At 50.8% G+C, this 16,442-nt stretch overlaps 2 protein-coding genes across 6 annotated transcripts; both read left to right on the top strand.

Moving 5' to 3' along the window:
- The first annotated feature begins 1,431 nt into the window (after positions 1–1,431).
- On the top strand, positions 1,432–7,505 carry DTX3 (deltex E3 ubiquitin ligase 3). 3 transcript variants are annotated; one of them, XM_020990131.2, is made up of 6 exons: positions 1,433–1,844; positions 2,719–2,773; positions 3,368–3,441; positions 4,250–4,998; positions 6,005–6,222; positions 6,720–7,505. In XM_020990131.2, exons 3-6 carry the CDS (start codon positions 3,429–3,431, stop codon positions 6,793–6,795), a joined length of 1,056 nt encoding a protein of 351 aa, XP_020845790.1. In that variant the 5' UTR covers positions 1,433–1,844; positions 2,719–2,773; positions 3,368–3,428; the 3' UTR covers positions 6,796–7,505. The 3 variants fall into 3 exon arrangements, with proteins under 3 accessions (XP_020845786.1, XP_020845789.1, XP_020845790.1); XM_020990127.2 differs by lacking the exon at positions 6,720–7,505 and having other exon boundaries at positions 1,432–1,844; positions 6,005–6,711; XM_020990130.2 differs by lacking the exon at positions 6,720–7,505 and having other exon boundaries at positions 1,432–1,844; positions 4,269–4,998; positions 6,005–6,711.
- Positions 7,506–7,773: 268 nt separating this feature from the next.
- On the top strand, positions 7,774–16,187 carry ARHGEF25 (Rho guanine nucleotide exchange factor 25). Of its 3 annotated transcripts, none has more exons than XM_020990121.2 (16): positions 7,774–7,984; positions 8,271–8,385; positions 10,861–11,075; positions 11,214–11,309; positions 11,402–11,493; positions 11,671–11,737; positions 11,975–12,078; positions 12,414–12,483; positions 12,594–12,683; positions 12,775–12,867; positions 13,045–13,095; positions 13,318–13,395; positions 13,668–13,868; positions 14,068–14,248; positions 14,519–14,799; positions 15,578–16,187. In XM_020990121.2, the coding sequence occupies exons 1-16, from the start codon at positions 7,886–7,888 to the stop codon at positions 15,644–15,646; spliced, it is 1,902 nt and encodes a 633-aa protein (XP_020845780.1). In that variant the 5' UTR covers positions 7,774–7,885; the 3' UTR covers positions 15,647–16,187. The 3 variants fall into 3 exon arrangements, with proteins under 3 accessions (XP_020845780.1, XP_020845781.1, XP_020845783.1); XM_020990122.2 differs by having other exon boundaries at positions 7,775–7,984; positions 14,591–14,799; XM_020990124.2 differs by lacking the exons at positions 7,774–7,984; positions 8,271–8,385 and adding an exon at positions 9,576–9,809.
- The last annotated feature ends 255 nt before the right edge of the window (positions 16,188–16,442 follow it).

Consider the following 16,442-nt stretch of genomic DNA (forward strand, 5'->3'; position numbering starts at 1 on the left):
GATTTGGGTTAGGCGGGGTATCTTGGGAGAGATACTGGAAGGGCTGAGCAGTAAATGGACTTTGAATCCTCTTTTTCCTTCTTCCTCATTTTCCCTTTCTGTTAAAGAATAAATATGGGGCAAAAGAATTTGTAAAGTCAAAGTTGGACTCTGGTTTTGGGTTTTGGTAGCGGATGGGGATTATTGTTGGTGGGGACTTCAATTTGAGAGCATTACAGGATTATTTTAAGTCAGGTGTAATTGGAAAAGACTCGGCATCTGGAGACCTGGACTTGAATTCTCAGGTAGCTGTCTACTATCTGAGTGGCCATGGAAAAGTCTCTTCCCTGAGCAGAACCAGGAGAACAATTTAACCTAAAGACAATCGACTTTGAAAGACAGCAGAGTTTTGATCAAAACAATAACCCACCGTGATTACAGAGGAGGACTCATGAAGAAATTCACCTATCCATCTGGCAGAGAGGTGATGGACTCAGTGCAAATTGAGACAATGTTTTTGAACATATCCAATATGGGAATTTGTTTTGCTTGATTATACATTTTTTAAGAGTTTTTCCCCCCTTGCTTTCTCAGTGTTGGGGGAAGAGGGAAAGAGGTAGGAGAGTTCAGATCTTTTGGAAAAAAAGTAAAAGTTTTCTAAAATAAAAAATAGAAAAGTTACTGAAATTGAAAAGTTCTGATCCTTAAGGTTTTTAGGTGTAAAAGAAGAATAATTTACCATCTACCTTGAATAATGGATATGAGCAAAGCTCTTTATAAAACCTTCAAGTGCTAGAGAAATGGGGCTGAGGGGTGTGTTATTCTCTTAATCCATTCCACCTTTCTGCCTGGGTTCCCATTTGCTATGAACGCTAAAAATGGGTAAATGTTAGTGTCTTTCCCCTCATCCAACGTCATAGGATCATAGAGTCAAAAGTTGAATGGGACTGGCCATCTAGTGCAACCCATTCATTTTACCCATAAAGAATTGAGCCTCAGAAAAGTCAAATGACTTGTCCTAGGTCACACAGATAGTGGCATATTTTTAATATTCACTCATTATTCCTTCAACTCATTTTTCTGCCTGTGGCTCCATCTGCAATCAACGCTCTAAAAGTGGGTAAGTGGTAGAAAAAGGCTCTTCCTCCACCCAATCTCATAAATATAGGATAGAGAGCTGGAGGCATCTTTGAGACCACTACCGATCCCTTCATTTTGCCAATGAGGAACCGAGGTAGAGAAGTCAAAGTGACTCGCCCTGGGTCACACAGCCAGGAAATGTCTTGTGTGGAATTTGAACTCGGGTCATCGTGTTTCAAAGTCTGTCCGCTGGGGCCAGAAGGCTGAGGTTGCCCGGTCTCCGTCCACCTCCAGGGGCAGCCGCGCAGCTGATTGGGAAAGAAAAAGGGGAGGACGGTAGAGGGCGGGGTAAGGTGACGAAGGTGATAGGGAGAGGGACAGGTGAACGGGGTGGGGAGGCTTCTTCCGCTCTCTCTCGCTCGCTGCACCTTCCCGACTTAGCTTCCCCCCGCCCCAGCCCTGCCCTCGCTCCCTCCCCAGCAGCTCTGCCTCCCTCCCCCGCCCCCAGGAGCATCCCCGCGGAGGGAGGGCTGGGGAGGTGCAGGAAGGACGCTTTGGGATTGGAGGTGGAGCCCGAGAGGCGGTGACTGTCGCCTCCGATTTGGGGGAGGGGGTCGCTGTTCTCGGCCCCGCCTCCCTTCTTTGAGGTCCCCCCTCCCCAGCCCCCCTCTCCTCTTCTTTATCCCTCTCCCTCCTCTCCCCCCCCCACCCCGTTGCTAAGGTCCGGACCGTCATCCCAGCAACAGCCTCAGTCATGTGACCGGCGATGGCGGCGCTGACGGGAGGTAGGTGAGCCCGGCGTCCCCCCCTCCCCCCCGGCGCCCCCCGGGCGCTGGCTCGAGCCCCTCGGACCCGACTCCTTGGAGCCCGGGGACCCTCGCCCTTGCCCACCCTCTGCGCCCGCCTCGCAGCCGGGCGTCTTCCCTTGTGTTGCGGGGTTGCGGGGGAAGGATGTTGTAGAGGGTGCTGCGGGGCCTCCACGGGGCCTGCCAGCCGCGGGGTCGGGGAGGGGGGCCCCCCGGGCGTGTGTTTGTGTGTTTGTGTGCGTGAGAGTCTGTGTGTATCTGTGTGTGCGCCGGGGAGTCCGGGGTCCGGCCTGGCGGGGGGTGAGGGGTACGGGAAATGGTAGATGGAGACTCGGGGATCCGGGCCCACTCCAGACACCTTCACTGGCCCCGCCCCAGTCTGGGGGGGTGGGACTGGCCTGGTGTAGGTCACGGACCGCCGGGCCCTTGCCCACCCCTACCCCTACCCCCGCCGGCTTCCTTAGCCAAACAAGGGTCCGCTGTTGCCCTCCATTGTCAAAGGGGTCCTGCTTGTAGCCGCCCTGCTCCAGGGTTTGGGCTAAGAGCCCCTAGGGGGTAGACAGCCTCCAGGTTGGGAGGGGGATGGGAGAGGGGGAATAGGAAGGAGACACAGGCAAGGGCAGCCTTTCCCTCCCAACTGAGAGGGTCAGTGACCTAGCCACTGAGCTCAGTCCAATGGTTCTCTTCCTAGCTGGATGAGAGATGGAGACCTGAGGAAGTAAATATGTGAGGACTGAGGGGATGTCCCAGTTTCTAGGAACTAGACCCATGTATGACAGTGTATACTGGTGGAGAGATGAGATACCTGGTTTTAAACTAGTAGGAGTGAACTATGGATATTTTTTTGTTATAGAGTCTGCTGCCACTTTGTCCACATCTTCAACAGTCAGCAAGCAGGAGTGATTAAGGTTAGACCTTAGGGAGGATTTACAGGCCATGAGGGAATCATGGGCAATAGTGGGGAGAGTGAAAGTCTGAGAGCATAGAGGAAATTCCTGCCTTTATGATCTTGAGGGCAAGGGGCAGGATAATGCCTGAGACAATTGGCTCAGATCAATTTTTTGAGGCTTTTCCAATTCTAATCAGTTATCCCTTCCTCTTCTCTCTTCTCACCTTTTCACTGTAGACTGAGGAAAAGGCCCCTGAAGGGCGTAGTGTTAGGGATGAAAAGAGTTTTGTAGTTTTTTTTTAATATAAATTTATTTATTTTTAGTTTTCAACATTCCCTTCCACAAGTTTTTGAGTTCCAAATTTTCACCCCATCTCCCCCGTCCCCCCACCCCAAGATGTCATGCATTCTGAATATGATGAAAAGAGTTTTGAAGCTGGAGTATTGAAGTTCCAATCTCCACAAAGCTTCTTTTGGAAAGGGGATGGAATACCAAGGGTGGGGGAAGAGGAAGGGAGATGTCAGGTACAGTTGGCTGGTGGCAAGGAGCAGGGGGAAGCTGAGGGATAAGTAAGGCAACAATTTCTATTATAATCCTATTGCTCTCACCCAGTGTTGGGGTCAAAGTCCAGCTGAGTGTGGAACTTCCAGGATTCCTCCTGCCACCATCGTCCATGGGCTCTCCAGGTACCAGTCCTCCAAGTAACATGCTGCTTAGCCATCCCTCACTGTTCCTACCCCCAGGGATCTTGTTTTCAGTGCTTTCAGTAACTTTGACTCTAGAAATCCCAATTCTTCCACTCCCAGGGCTGCTCAGATGCATAGGGCCTCTGAGTTAGGATGTATCCAGGAAGGTTCCCTCATTTTCTCCAACTCTGGACAGAGATTCACCACCATCACCACTAGGTCAGATATTTCTAGCCCATGAGTAGGGACATAGAGGGAGAAAAGGAAAGCCAATTCTGGATGTGCCAGGCTTGAAGCCTTCCTGCCAGAGCACACGACTTCACTCTGGACAGGGAAGGAGGTAATCAATGTAACTATGGGGAAGGTTCAGTGGGTCCCAGATTCAGGTGTTTGGTTTAAATGGTAATAAATCAATTGGATCTCCCACTCTGAAAGAGGACCCTATAGCCCTGGTGAGAGTTGTGGGAGGGAGGGGGAACCAGGAAGAGATATTATGCCTTGGATTGGGATTGAAAGAAAGCAAAAAGGCCAATGTACCTTGAAGCAACTTCTCCTACATCACAATATAATCTTTCATCTTGGGGAATTAACCTAGACTTTATTGGGACAACTTTAGATAGAATACAGTAGAGTGGAAGGGATGCTGGACTTTGGAGATTAAAATGAGATTCTTTGGTGAGAGGTGGGGTTGGGTTGGGCTTTGGAATGGAACTGATGCTGATCTCAGGTGGGTGGTTGGGGATTGAGAATGGAGGCACTGGTATTTGGCAAATAGACCCTATCCTGAAGCCCCTTCATCCTGGGGCAGTGTCGTTCGTCCTGTCCAGGATGGCGGCCTGTGGGGGCAGCTGCAAGAACAAGGTGACAGTCTCAAAGCCAGTATGGGACTTCCTGAGCAAGGAAACACCAGGGCGGCTGGCACGGCTTCGGGATGAACACCGAATATCCATCCTCATCGATGGAGAGACATCCGACATCTATGTTCTCCAGCTCGCTCCCCAGGGCCCTCACCCAGTCCCTCCCAATAGCCTCTACCTTGCTAGAAAGGCTCTGAAGGGGCTGCTCAAAGAGGCAGAGAAGGAGCTGAAGAAGGCACAAAGGCAGGGGGAGTTGATGGGCTGCCTGTCATTGGGGGGTGGGGGTGAGCATCCAGAGCTGCACCGCCCAGGGCCCCCTCCTCTCCGGGCTGCTCCACTGCTGCCCCCAGGGGCCAGAGCCCCCTTACCACCTCCACCCCCTTTGCCCCCACCTCCTCCGCCCCGCCTACGAGAGGAGGCGGAAGAGCAGGAGAGCACTTGTCCCATTTGCTTGGGGGAGATCCAGAATGCCAAGACACTGGAAAAGTGCCGACACTCGTTCTGTGAAGGCTGCATTACCCGGGCACTGCAGGTGAAGAAGGCCTGCCCCATGTGTGGTCGTTTCTATGGGCAGCTGGTGGGCAATCAGCCCCAGAATGGGCGAATGTTGGTCTCCAAGGATGCCAGCCTCCTGCTGCCTAGCTATGAGAAATATGGAACCATTGTCATCCAGTATGTCTTCCCACCTGGCGTCCAAGGGGTAAGAAGATCATACTCCTTTCTCCTCTTTTGGCTTCTCCCAAGCTCTCCTACTGATTTGACTCACCCCTTCTATCGTAAGACTAGGGAAAAGAACGACCAATGATTTAAGATACTGAATGTTTGGCTCTGCTATTTTCATACAGTATGACTTTCTGATCATTATGGGGGGTGGGGGGGGTGGGGAGAGGAATGTCCTACAAAGCCAGCTCCTCCTCTTCTCCCTTACCCTCAACATACATAAAAGTCCATTGAGAACAAAGAAAGGGACTAGCTAATGTTAATGTGATGAATCTGGAAGTGTTCACTAGTGTGGAAATTGCTACAGAGGTGAATTGTTGGTAAGGGGTGGAGGACAGTTGGTCAGGTGAAGGCTCCTTAGAAAGGGATCCCCAAATCTTAGAGGGCCACAAGTGAAGAGGGATAATTATTTTGTCATACCTAGTTGAAAGAGGAAAGCCAGTGGGACAATATAAGGTAGGAACAGGAGTGAAGGGTGACGGCCAAGAAGCCATTCTGGGAGCCTCATTGTTAGAGAGTACTGCCCAAGGAAGCATCCAGTTTTGGTTTTCATAAGAATGTGAATAGTTTGGATAAGAGTTAGAGGAATGCTGAAAGAGATAAGTAATAAAGTCCTTGGTAGAAGGTTGGAAACATTAGAAAGAGAAAGCCGAGAGCTGACTTATGTCTAGTCCTCACCTCTCTGGAGGACTGACTCCTCTTTAATCCAACTAAGAACCAATCAAAAGGAAAATTGTGTCCAATTGAAGTATGGGTGGTTAGAGTTAGATAGTAGGAAAAGCTTTTCAAATATAAGAATTGTTGGTTGGACCAGCCCTCTGATGGGTGACCAGGTATCTCTTTCCCTAAGAATCTTTTAGCACATTCCCCTATGTGTGAACTGGGAGCACACCAACAGAGGGATAACCAGTATGACTGTTAGTCATCAGCATGGGCCTCTAGGGTTGCCATCCACTGACTGCCCCCCCACTCCCCCGTCCTCCCAGGCCGAGCACCCAAACCCTGGCGTTCGGTATCCTGGCACCACACGGGTGGCCTACCTCCCAGACTGCCCCGAGGGCAACAAGGTGCTGACTCTGTTCCGAAAGGCTTTTGACCAGCGTCTCACCTTCACCATTGGCACATCCATGACCACGGGGAGACCAAATGTCATCACTTGGAACGACATCCACCACAAGACCAGCTGCACTGGGGGACCCCAGCTGTGCGACACCCCTCCAATCCTCCTCTCTCCTAACCCTCACTGCCATTGTGTGGCCCTCAACCCTTGCCCTGAGAACCTTCCCAAATATGTAGCTCTCCCATACCTGCCCCTTGGCCCTCTCCCCAGCTGTATTCAACTTAGACCTCCTTTGGCTTTACAACATGTTTCCCTTCCCTAATCCCAGATCTCCTCTTCTCCCCCCACCCCATTCCTCATTTCCCACCCCCTATTGTACAATTCTTCCTTTTTTTAAACTTCTCCATGCCTTTTCCACACACACACATACAAACACATAGCCTACTCCTGGGGTACTCACCTTGGTCCATAAAACTAAGAAGAATTGGACCTATCCTTCCCTGGGATATGAGATAATCTGGTCAGAGGGAGGGGGAGGAGGCATGGCCTGGTATTTCTAGAGGGTAAACAGGATGGGGTGGGCATGGGGGCCAAAGGAACAACACATTTAACATTCTTCCTCTGTCTCTATTTGTTTCTAGGTTTGGGTACCCGGATCCCACCTACCTGACCAGGGTGCAAGAGGAACTGAGAGCCAAGGGCATAACAGATGATTAAAGGATATTCCCTTCCTTTGCCCCCTCCCCCCACACATTCCCCTGTGGAGGATTCATTACCTCCTCCAACCTGTCAACTGATGTCTGTAGTCACTCTTCTCCATCTTATCTCCAGTTCGTAGGAGGTTTTTCTGTTTTGGAGGGAGCCTTGGATAGGAGGGTACAGCCTCCTGACTCTTCTGTCCCCCACTTCCACCATGTACTTCAGTGTGATGTGACCCCTACCCCCCCAACCCAGATCTCACCATCTGTTTGGGGTTAACCTAAAAGGGTTCTATCCATGCTGCTCCCTCTCTCTTCCCTCTTCCCCTCCCATGTACATACCCTGAACCCCACTGCCCCATGTACCCACCCATACCCCATCCCATCCACTTTGGATCTTTCTGAAATGTGCTCCTTAGGAGGCCTCCCCCGAAAATGACTGGAGGAGTGTCTCTACCTCCCAACCCCAACCACACACACATAAAACTGTACTTGGCAATGAACTCTGGGTGTGTGTATCAGAGGGGAGGGAGTGGGGGCTGGTACAACACCCCCATGCCAGATGGAGCCTGCTCTGTGTATTCATCAAGCCCTTACACACTCATCTTGTCACCTTTTTGTGTCTCTGTCTTTCTGTCTGTCTTTCTCCCCCATTCCTCTACCTTTACCCAGTTTGGAACTGCCACCAGACTAGCTTTTGATTTAATAAAAATAAAATATGCAACACAACTGTGGATGGGCAGTGGAGAGGAGGGTCCCTGAACAGGGGTGTTGTCTGGGGGATGGAGGAAGTCAGGAAGCCCTGGATCCTTTACCCAGCCCTCTAGACTTTTGGAGAATTGGGGGAATAAGGTTGATTTATTGATCCTAACACATTGGAGCACTTTGGCCTGCATTTTTACTTTACGAGTTGTATTGGGTGGGGGTGGGATTATGGGGAAAGAGGAAATTCTACCAGTCCTGCTGGGGTTTGAGTTGGGGTGGGAGTGGGGCGGAGCTCAAGGACTGGGGAGGATTCAAGCAGCAGCAACTTCACGGACACAGCGCCTCAGGCCTCCTAGGCTTAGTGTCCCCTCGGCCCCGAGCAACGAACGGGGTCTAAGTCCAGCATGAAGCCCCCAGACCGCCCCACCTCGGGCCGCACTGACCGGATGCTGGGGGCGATGGGGGGCATGCTGCGCGCATGCGCCCTCCCCGAGCCTGAGGGGGTAAGGAAGAGGGGCCACGGTGGGCTGGGTTAGGGGTAAAGGGACCTAAGGCTGCACACTGCCTCTCCTCCTATCAAACAGCAACCCAGCTGATAGTCGCAGGAACTTGTGAAGCTTTGCAATAGTAATAAGGTCCAAAGCAACGTCTTGGGGTGGCATCTGTTCCCACTCTAGCCTAGCGGCGCATATTGATCTCTCCATGGGGACACGTCACAATCAAGGAAAGGGATCGTCAGGCCTAGATGTAGACGAGCTGGGTCTCCTCACTGACCCTTTGTCCTTACAGCGCCCCAGCAGGAGTCTTCTGAGGCTGGGGGAAAGGGAAACTGAGCCTAAAAGTACGAAGTGGGATAAGAGAGGGGAGGTAGAAACTGCGACCTCTGCACCGACTCGGGAGCTTGGTAAGCAGCTGGGTTTAGGTGGGGGTAAGGCAGTGTAGGGAGGCACCCCTTGCTAAGTGGTGAATTCAAACAATATTCCTTGCTTGTTTACATAGTGTTTTCCTTCTTATTTGCTTGAGATTCATTTAATTGCACTGACTATCCCACATTTTCCTTTTTCTTGTCCAACCTCTGTCCTATCCAGCCTCTGTACCCCCTCGCCAGGCTGAGTAGCCGCCCCTACGCCCCACCCCTGGTCCCCAGCCAGCCCAGGGCTCTAGAACTTCTCCTTAATTGGTGATTAGTTGCTGCTAGAGTCCTGGGTACTGAAGGGAAGGGAGGGAGAGAATTAGAGAGAGAGGGGCGGGCACGCACACAGCCCACTCGAGAGAACCCGTCTACTACTGAGCCTCCCGGGATAAGGGTCTGGGTAGAGGATGACACCTCTTTCCATCCCCATCTTTACCTCCACTCCCCCATCCCACCCCTCCCTCCGCATCACGTCCACACACAATTTGAAGCTTTATCTATCTACGGGACTCCTGCTCTTCGCCACTGAGGTCTAGGGGGGAGTAGCGGGCACTAGCCCAGTTACCAAAGTCCCCCCCCCCACCTCGGCCCTCTAAAGATAGAGAAGGACGGAGGAGGGAGGACGAGGGAGAAGATCAGGAGAGGCAGTGGAGGGAGGGATGGACAAACTGGGGACATAGAGTTCCAACTTGGGGAGCCAGTGGGGGAGAGAGGAATTGGGGACTAACTGGAGGTGGGGATGGAGCGGGAGAGGGTGGAGCTAGGGCCAGATAGACTCCTCCCCTTGGCTGCATAGAGGCTCGGCCTGCAATTCAGCTCGCCTCTCGGCCCAGACCCAGCGCAGCGCCAGTATCTCCCCAACGCTGCCACCCCCGCATATCCTCGCCCCAGCCCCAGCCCAGGGACTTTTCCCAACCCCATCTTCCACGCACCCATCCTACTCCCCTACCCTACCCCCATCCCCAAGAGACCCCAGAGACAGAGCTGGAGCTGCAGCCTCATTCCGGCCCAGGCCCCACCCGGACTGGACAATTGGAAGCACGGACCCTGGGACGGATAGGGCTCCGGAGCCCCTCTTCACCCGGCTCAGCGTTCCAGCCCTGTGCTGCCCCTTGCCTAGACCCCTTGTCCCTCCTTCAGATAAGACTTCTATCCACCCCTAGACATCCCCGCCGCCATCCTTTCCCTCCCCCCTCTCCCAGCCCAGACCTGGGTGGGAGGGAGGGGGGTGTGCGCCTGGAGCCTTTCCCGCTCCGCCCCCCGTGATTCCCTCTGCATGGCCGGCCCGGGTGGGGGGTCTGGGGGGGCCCCGGAGCCATGCGGGAGGATCACCGGGGGGGGTCGTTGTGCCTGTCCCCACGTGATCCGCAAAGTGTTGGCAAAATGCGGCTGCTGTTTCTCCCGGGGGGGTCGCGGTGAGTGTGGGACTCAGCATTGGGGGGGTGGGAGTCTTGAAAAGGGGGAAAGTTAATTTATGTTTGTGGGAAGGGAACTTGGGAGCCAGGGTCCTTTTCTCCCCTAACCCCCTAACTGGAGGCTGTCAGTACATCTCCCAGAAAAGTGGAGTTGGAAGACGATCTCAAGCTCTAAATATTTTGATTCCAAATTCAAGAAACTGGGGGAAGGGGCAAGGGGCAAGGAGGGTCGGTGTCTGTTTTTATGTGTGGAGATGTTTTTACGCGGTGGAGATGAAACACCCTGTTTAGATTTCTTCCAGGGCCCTGTACCATTCCCATCTTCTCACTATGCCCCCCCCCCAAAAGCATTCAATCAAACTCAAAGCCTTGCTGTCCCGAATGTGACTCAGGTCTGGGTAGAGGAAAGGGAGGCAATGAAGAAATCTAGAGTTTTATATCTAATCCTATAACCTGATTCACTAGCTACAGATCTCCTACCATATTAAGCTTCCTTTAATTGCCCTCCTCTCTCTGTTGTAGTAAATGCTTTTCGGGGAGTGGGGGGGGACAAGAGGTACAGAAATTATTTCTTTTTATAGTGTTTGAAGCAAGGGGGGAGCTGTTCCAGGGATGGCAGATGGCTCCTAGCTCTGTTTCCCACCCCTGTTTCCCAGGGAATGGTCTGTACCCATCGTGGAAGGGAGGGCAGATGGCCACCCCCAGATCTTAGTTCCAGTCTATGGTTTGCCCCCTACACCCATGAACCGTGCCAAACTGAAAATGTGAAGGCACCCCACATATTCATGGGGATTCAGGAGTGGGGAACAAAGTGCTTGGAGTCTCTCCTGGAAGTTTCTTGAGGTGGGGGAGGGGAAGTCACTATAGTTAGCTCCCCCTTTTCCCTCTTGTGAAGAACAATAAGATTTTTTATCCAGTCAACTCAAATGGAGACAATAGGTCTTGGGGCACTAGGGAAAAGAATTGACTATAGTAGGAAAGATGTTCTGTGATTTCTCCTAGAAGTCCTAACTAAGCTTTCTATGTATTGTCTCCACCTCCACTCTCCCAGAGTCCTATTCCATTGCTGGCAGTGAAGGCAGTGTCTCTGCTTCTGTTGCCTCTGTCCTGGCCCCCACTTCTGTCCCTAGCTCTGGACTCAGCTCTGGTCCTTGCTCTCCTGGACCCCCAGGGCCTGTCAGTGGCTTGAGGCGGTGGTTGGACCACTCTAGACACTGCCTCAGTGTGGAAACCGAGACAGACAGTGACCAGGCAGGATCATGTCAGGTGAGCTAGAGGAACCAGCTAGAACATCAAATATGAGGCAATATCAAATAATGAGTGGAGGGCAAGGGCTAGGGGCCCACCGTTAGGAAGGGAAACATATTTGTTGTAGCTGACCCATGTCTGACCTTTGATACCCAGGGATGGATTCCAGAGTCAACTCTAGCCTCAGGGGAGGAACTCCCAGAATTGACCTTACTGACCACTTTATTGGAGGGACCTGGAGACAGGACCCAGGTATCAAGAAAATGGTGTTAGATAGATGCTGAAGCATCATCAAGGTTTCCTGGCCATGCGGCTGAGGGACATTCCTTTCCCTACTCATCCAGGAAAGTACAACTTCCCAGCCCACAGAGGAGACTCCCACTCAGACTACAGAAAGTGAGGAAGAAAAAAGGAAGAGGGCTTTGGACAGGAGTATGTAAGTGCTATTTTTGTGCTTCAAATGACGAGCAAATGGATCCTCTTCAAGCATTTAGAGAAACTCCCACAGGCATTGCCTTGGGTCTTCAGGGAAGGGGGTCACTAAGTCCCAGAAATGAGTGGTTGCTGAATGAAGGTAGTCCATTGACCCTGAGGAGGGGTGCTCTCCTCCTAGGTATGTCCTGAGTGAGCTGGTGGAAACAGAGAAAATGTACGTGGAGGACTTGGGGCAGATTGTGGAGGTAGATTCCTCTACCCCACCCTTATCCCCCACTTCTACCCTCCTACCCCTGCACAGTTGCCATTCTTTCTGTCTAAAGCTGGAAATTTCTACTCTAGTTTCCAAAAGTTGCATGGGTCCTTACCCCCGACTAGGTTTCTCCCGTTTCCACTCCTTCATGCCCAGGTCCCTCCAGTGGTACCCCTTCCAATAGCATTTTCTTGTCCTACTCATACCTCACATTCTGCCTTCCTACCAGGGCTACATGGCAACCATGACAGCCCAGGGCATCCCTGAAAATCTTCGAGGTCGGGACAGGATTGTATTCGGGAATATCCAGCAGATCTATGAATGGCACAGAGAGTAAGAATGTTGGCATCAAGGGTATGGGAAGTGGAGGAGAATAGAAGGGTGAAAGGCAAAGAGGGGGTGATGAAATGGGGCACAACAATTTTGGAGGAGGGGGAAAACTAAACAGATCAAAGAGATCATAAAATTTGGATTGGGATAGAGCACTGGCCCTGAAGTCAGGAAGACCTGAGTTCAAATCCAGCCTCAGACCAAACACTTGACACTGACTAGCTGTGTAACCTTGGGCAAGTCATTTAACCCCAATTGCCTTAAAAAAAAATTTGGACTGGGAGGATCAAGCAGATCCGTTCTGACCTTCCTTTCTTTTTCCTTGGCCACACTTCCAGTTACTTCCTTCAAGAACTACAGAAATGTCTTCAGGATCCTGATTGGCTGGCCCAGCTCTTCATTAAGCATGTGAGCTGGTCAGGGTACCTACGGGGCCTCACTTTGGGGATGGATTAAGCCTCTGTGAATATTAGGGTCGGAGGGCTGTCCTCATCCATGATTTCCCCAAACTTCTTCAGGAGAGGAGGCTACACATGTATGTTATTTACTGCCAGAACAAACCCAAGTCTGAACACGTCATGTCTGAATTTGGAGATAGCTACTTTGAGGTCAGTGTTCAGACTTACTGGTGGGCCAGGGTCCAACATAGGAGCCCAGCTAAAGCCTGTTTTCTCTCCCTTTTCCCGGGTTCCTCCTCAGGAGCTCCGTCACCATCTTGGTCACCGTCTTCAGCTTAATGACCTTCTCATCAAACCTGTACAGAGAATCATGCAGTACCAGCTGCTACTCAAGGTCAGAGCCTCTTGCCCACATAGACCTACCTACTCTCCCTCCAGCCTTACCTTCCAGGCCTTCCTTTTAGAGCTCCTCACATCCTATCCAGGTTGTCCTACCCTCAGGGTGTCTGAGAAATCTGGAAATCAGGTTCCCATCATCAGAACCTTTTTCTGTTTCTTCTACATGTCTCAGGATTTCCTCAAATATTATAGCAAAGCCAAGAAGAATACTGAAGAGCTTGAGGTAAGGAGACCTCACACCCTCTTCTAACCATAACCACTCTTCTCTCCTTTCCAAACCTCAATGGACCAATTCCATTCCCTTTAGGTAGGGACCCATTTAAGGGTTAGTGTGGGGAGAGAACATTTTAGGGAAATTAGTTAAGAGAAGGAAGCAAGAGTAGGAAGGGAGAATTTGTCTCACCCTCCACTTCTAAGTGTATTTCTCTAATTCCTCCTGTCTCAGCGTGCAGTAGAAGTCATGTGCTTTGTGCCCAAACGCTGCAATGACATGATGAGTCTGGGACGGCTTCGAGGCTTTGAGGTACAAGAAGAAGGTGGAAACCTAGAAGAACGTTGCATGTAGTTGGGCTCTCTGGTATGGGACCTCTGCAATCTGGTTATCCCTGTGGAGAGAGTTAGATCCCAAAAATGGACCCCAAGAAAGGGATGTGAGGGAGGGGGGAGGAGAGCATGCAGCTCTCCCTAGGCAATCCTGGCAGCAGTTTCTGTTCCACTCCCTTTCTCCCTCTTAGCCTTTTCTGACCAGTGTCAATCTTCTAATTATGATCATGACTCTTTCCCTTCTGGCCTTAGGGCAAGCTGACCACCCAGGGGAAGCTCCTGGCTCAGGACACATTCTGGGTTACTGAACCAGAAGCAGGGGGGCTGCTCCCTGCCCGAGGTCGAGAGAGACGCGTCTTCCTCTTTGAGCAAATCATCATCTTCAGCGAGGCCCTAGGGGGAGGGGTTAGGGGTGGGACACAACCTGGATACGTCTATAAGAACAGCATCAAGGTGAGGGGGGGAGCCCTAGAGGTGGGAAGGACTCTGGGATGACTTGGTGTGGTGCTGGTAAAGAGCGGGAGGGACCTTGAGAAAGGATCTCCAGAGTTTGGAGAGGTGGGGTCAGTTTTAGAAATCAGGACCTGGGAGATTGGGGAAACTCTAGAAGCATCTGAGTTGCTTTTCCTCCTATCCACATGCACTGTTTCAGGTCAGCTGTCTGGGCCTGGAGAAGAACACTCAGGGGGATCCCTGCCGATTCACCTTGACTTCAAGAGGGCCAGAGGGTGGTGTCCAGCGCTACATTCTACAGGCTTCAGATCCAACAATCAGTGAGGCCTGGACTCAGCATATAGCCCAGATCCTGGAAAGTCAGAGGAACTTCCTCAATGGTAAGAGATCACCACAACAACTTTGGGTTCTCTAACCTCCAAATTCCCTGATATTCTCTGACCTCTAACTCCTGATCCTGAGGACTGACTTCTGACTTCTGTCCATTTCCAATTTCTGACCCTCTGATGCAGATTACAAAGTAAAATTGGCTTTGTAAAACTTAGACTCCCACATGAACTTTCCAGTTAGCTCCTGGGGGAGCCAGTGTCATTGAAGAATGGGACTTTGCAAAACTTAAAGCACTATATAAATGTGAATTCTTGTTTTAGACAGCAGAGATTCCAGGGAAGGGGCCCAGTATGACTGCCATTCCATCTTCCTTGTTCCTCTCCCTATCCCAGCACTGCAGTCACCGATTGAATACCAGCGACGGGAGAGCCAGACTAACAGCTTGGGAAGGATAGGAGGGTCTGTGGGGGGAAGCCCTGGACGATCCCAGCTTGGGGACCGAGCCCCAGTCAGCACACATACACCCATCAATGGCTCCCTCCCTTCTCTGTTGCTGCCCCCAGTGGGGGTGGCTGGATGGCCCCTGCCTGAGAATAAACAGGTATGGGGAGGGAATGTCATCCCCAATGATGGGATATGGGGAAAATTCAGAGGTTGATCTTAGGAGATGGAGAGTTGGGAAGGAAAATAATGTGGGACGCAGCAGAGTATAGTGAGAAACACAATGGACCTACAATCCTGGCTTTCTGAGTTTGTTTCTTCATTTGTAAAATTGTAATAATAATAATGACACTTATACTGTGAGCTCTTTGAGAGTGGGAACTGTTTCGACTTTGTGTCCCCACTGCTTAGCACTGCTTGGCACATAGTAGGTGCTTAATAAATGCTAGCTGACTGACTGAGCGACCTTGCCAACCTCAAAGGGTTCCTGTAAGAACCAAAAGAAACAATGGGTATGAATTTTTTAACCATAAAGTGCTATATAGCCCCATCTGTTATTATATGAGAAGCAGTCTTCCCTTCATTCTTTGTCTATATAAATACCCTCTTTACCCTTCCATTCCCTTCCAGCATCCTCCTCTTCTTGACTGGCTTGTCCCTTTCTACTCTTTTCCCCTCCAAGTTAAGTCAAGTCAATAAGCATTTGACTCAATGTTAAGCCCCTCTTCCCCAATTATCTGGTTGGTAGGGGTTAGGGATTGGCATTCATGGGGCTGAGTGGAGGATTCTAACAGGAGGAATCTGTGGGGCCAGAGAAGTTCAGAGCCAGGAGGTGAGAATAAGGGTCAGAGATTTCTGATAAATTTTTGAGTGTCAATTTCTGAATTTTTTACCCTTTGACTTTTGTCTCTCTTCTGGACCTTGTTAACCCTACTCAGGACTCTTCTGCACCTGAAGACCCTATCTGCCAGGCCCGGCTGGCCAAGCTGGATGAAGATGAGCTATGACTGGTGACCTCTCACCTTTTGGGGATGGGTAGCTTGCCATTGGGTTTGTGATGGATGAGGCCCCTCTCCTGGGCACTGTCTTTGAACCAATTCTTCCCCTCAGTCGTCAGCTGAATGGAAAGGGCTAGGCTGGGGGTGGGTGGAACTGATGGGAATGGTGTCAAGTTTAAGAAAGATTTCTAGTATGTAAAGATTGTTTCTCTACTCTGGGGATACAGATTCCCTCCACTTTCCTTCATCTATAATGTATTACTCAGGCCCCAAGAAAGGAAGAAGTATGGGTGGGTGGGTAAGGGGGCAGGGGATAGAATGTGTTGATTTATTTTGATTTGTGTTTCCTGAAAATAAAGGTTTTGCTCTATCTTTGAGGATGGAGGGAGTGAGGAAAAGGTATAGGAGTGAAGTCACTAGAATCATTTGGAGTGGGTCTGGAGATGGGGAAGGGGCAAAAGGTTTGAAATCAATGGGCTCTCATGTGAACTTCTCACCCCAGACCTGGGAACTAAATAATCATTAGGAATCCTAATGATTTAATCCTAAAGTCTTGTTATATATGTCATTGACCTTCTCCTCTTTACCTGCTACATTGGAAATTCCAAGCCTATGTGATCTTCCACATCTCAGCTTTTCCTTTCCCTCCCATTCCCAACTACTTAAAAACAAAACAAAACAAAACCCAACAACCCACCATTTCAGACGCTAAAGAGGCAAAATCCTAAATATACCTTTTTTGGACTGAGCTTTTCACCACCATCACTGGAGAATCCTGGGGGGGAAAGCCCTCTTCCCCTTCCTC

Source organism: Phascolarctos cinereus, unplaced genomic scaffold (genome assembly GCF_003287225.1).
Source record: "Phascolarctos cinereus isolate Bilbo 61053 unplaced genomic scaffold, phaCin_HiC Scaffold_1;HRSCAF=81, whole genome shotgun sequence".
Lineage (NCBI taxonomy): Eukaryota > Metazoa > Chordata > Mammalia > Diprotodontia > Phascolarctidae > Phascolarctos > Phascolarctos cinereus.

Coding starts and splice junctions, on each gene's coding strand:
- DTX3 (XM_020990127.2), top strand. Junction 4,999..6,004: donor TCCCACCTGGCGTCCAAGGG/GTAAGAAGATCA, acceptor CCGTCCTCCCAG/GCCGAGCACCCAAACCCTGG.
- ARHGEF25 (XM_020990121.2), top strand. CDS start 7,886: ATGAAGCCCCCAGACCGCCCCACCTCGGGCCGCACTGACCGGATGCTG. Junction 11,310..11,401: donor GACCTGGAGACAGGACCCAG/GTATCAAGAAAA, acceptor CTACTCATCCAG/GAAAGTACAACTTCCCAGCC. Junction 13,096..13,317: donor AGAATACTGAAGAGCTTGAG/GTAAGGAGACCT, acceptor CTCCTGTCTCAG/CGTGCAGTAGAAGTCATGTG.